At 38.2% G+C, this 2,423-nt stretch overlaps 1 protein-coding gene across 2 annotated transcripts in view; it reads right to left on the bottom strand.

Annotated features, from left to right (window-relative positions):
- Positions 1-297: 297 nt before the first annotated feature.
- The window catches only part of CEMIP2 (cell migration inducing hyaluronidase 2), a 36,354-nt gene continuing 34,228 nt past the window's right edge, over positions 298-2,423 (bottom strand). For both annotated transcript variants that reach the window (XM_010177962.1, XM_010177961.1), the window contains 3 exons: positions 2,083-2,231; positions 1,224-1,330; positions 298-494 (listed from right to left, as the gene is read on the bottom strand). In XM_010177962.1, coding sequence (XP_010176264.1) covers positions 298-494; positions 1,224-1,330; positions 2,083-2,231 — 453 coding nt within the window. The remainder of the gene's footprint in view (positions 495-1,223; positions 1,331-2,082; positions 2,232-2,423) is intronic.

The raw sequence follows: 2,423 nt of genomic DNA on the forward strand, positions 1-2,423 counted from the left end.
GCTCTTATGAACACCTCTTACATACAAAAGGAGTATTAAACAGAAGGAACCTGTTTACAGTAAATACAAACATCTGAAAAATCTCTGAAACCTGTTTATACAAATACTAATAAATCTTTAATATTTTGTACAACTAGAAGGTGCACAGATTGGCATTCAAGCGGTCAATGCTGGCAAACATCTGTCAGACAACATAACATGATTTACTTGGATAACAATATAGTTTAAAATGCCATAAATTAAAAAATAAGTTAGTTCACATTTTTTTTTCCCCAGCTTTTATGTACATCTTAGTCTTTAATGAGATCGTGTAGCCTTCTTCAGAAGCTGAAGGTCTTTCGGTCGGCTTCTGATTGCTCTGGCACAGCCATACTCTTCCAGTTGTAAAGGGATATACTTTTCTATCTGAACGAGCTCATGCCCAGCAGAACCAGTAAACAGCTTAATCCAGGATGGCTTAAAGTTTCCTCTAAAGCCCAGAAAGGCCAGGCTTCCTGTGACAAAAACAGCTCAGTGTTAATGAACCAGCAAAGCCCATCCAAACACAACACGCACCTCTGAAATTCTTCCCCCAGATTATTCAAGATATTAATCCACTCATCTTCATGTGCACCTCACAAGAAAATATTGATTTGCATTTTCCTTTTTCAGTATTGAGTATTAAATACTCCGAAATCTTAATTTCAAAACACAGCTACCAGGACAGTTACAAAATCTGCTTTCTCAGGCAGGACTTGTGCCAGGGCCCTGAAAGGATGAGAGCTACCCTATGCTGCCTATAAACTGATCATCCCTGAAAATACCAACAGCTTCTCATTTCTACCTTCAAATTTTGTTAGAATAGGAAATACTCGCCTGGCACAGGAGATTGTTCAAAAATAGGTTCACTGTGTGAGGCACAAAACACAGACTTTGAGAAAAAAGCCTGGGGCTCTTTTTCTGTAATCCATAGGCACAAAGAACTGCTAATCACTTCTCTGCTTACAACAGGCTTCAAACAATGCCCTTTGGGGCAACGCAAAGGGTTTTCTGCCTCATCTGCTGAAGGGCTGCCCACCCTCCCTCTCAACACCGACTGAAACACAGAAGCCCACACCAGTGCAAACTGGCAACCACCTCCCACCAGCTGCATCCTTTTCACACACCCTGTGGGAAACCCACCATGCCAACAAAAACACACAGACCAAGGCGATGTCAAAGAAATGTGCAAAACTTCCACCAACCGTTACTCTGAAGATAAGGCGGTTTGGCTGTCCCCAGGGACATTAAGGCTTCTGATAAATTATTAGAAATTGCTGCATCACCTCTTGTGCTCAGTAGAACGATAGACCTGCAGCAAAAATTGTGCAGAGACAGCAGCTGTTACAAACACAAAGTTTTCTTAACATTCTGCTACAGGCTTCTGCAGCTAGCTGCCTCATAGTACACTTGTTTAAGAGCACTCATGCCATGTGATTTCATGATGTGGAAATAGTCAACCCTCTCTGAAAGCAGTACCTAGAAAAACATTCACCTATTTTTTTTTAACTGACTTTGAAATTTAACTTCAAAATAATTCGAAAGTGTTATTTACATATACCTTAATATTTTGTATCAAAAAGTCAAGTTCAGATACTGATCCAAAATTAGAATAATAGAATGCTGATTTTTCTGATGCTAACCTTTTACCTTTCTTCGACAACAAGCAATTTTCTCCCCAGACAGGGAGAGAATAGTATGACATCTTGTCACATAGCTCTTGTCAGCATCCTTAAGTGACCTTATTAAACAAAAGGTTATTCTTGTTTTAAGCAAAGAAGTGTTATTACATGACGTTTAGTAAAAAAAAAAAAAAAAATCTTTTTGAGGTGAAAGACAGGCAACACTGAAAAACTGTAAATGTTAAAAATTTCAGTTGCTTTGTTTTCTCAAATAAGGCTAAGTTGTCTGTTAAAATGCTCCCGTTTCTCCTTTCCCCTCAACTTACATATATTTTTTGCTCACTTTCAGTGCTCCTGTAGAGACATCATTATTTAAATCCTCATTAGAGAGCAGAGCTACTGCTTATAGGACACATTGCAAATAAATGGTCATTACACATACCTTTGTGGAATTCCAGATTTTAAATATCCATTGACATGTTTAATGTCTACTCCAGAAAATAATTTGTTTCCTGACACTGTGCCAATGCAGGCATCAACTACAACAATAAGTATACCATTATCCTTGAAGGAATACATAGTGTCATTAACCTGAATGGGAGGAGAAAAAGAGAAAATAACTTTTTCTTTCTTTCTTAAAGTTAGTATGAATTAATCAGCAATTCTACTGCACTCAGTGTTAATCTTCATCTAGTTTAGACACAGTGGTGTTAATTTCCTTACAAACACTTGTTTCTCCCTAGCATCTCTTCATTTCCCACCCTGAGGGGAAGCTTTCAGCAG

This window comes from Antrostomus carolinensis, unplaced genomic scaffold, assembly GCF_000700745.2.
Source record: "Antrostomus carolinensis isolate BGI_N321 unplaced genomic scaffold, ASM70074v2 scaffold6671, whole genome shotgun sequence".
Lineage (NCBI taxonomy): Eukaryota > Metazoa > Chordata > Aves > Caprimulgiformes > Caprimulgidae > Antrostomus > Antrostomus carolinensis.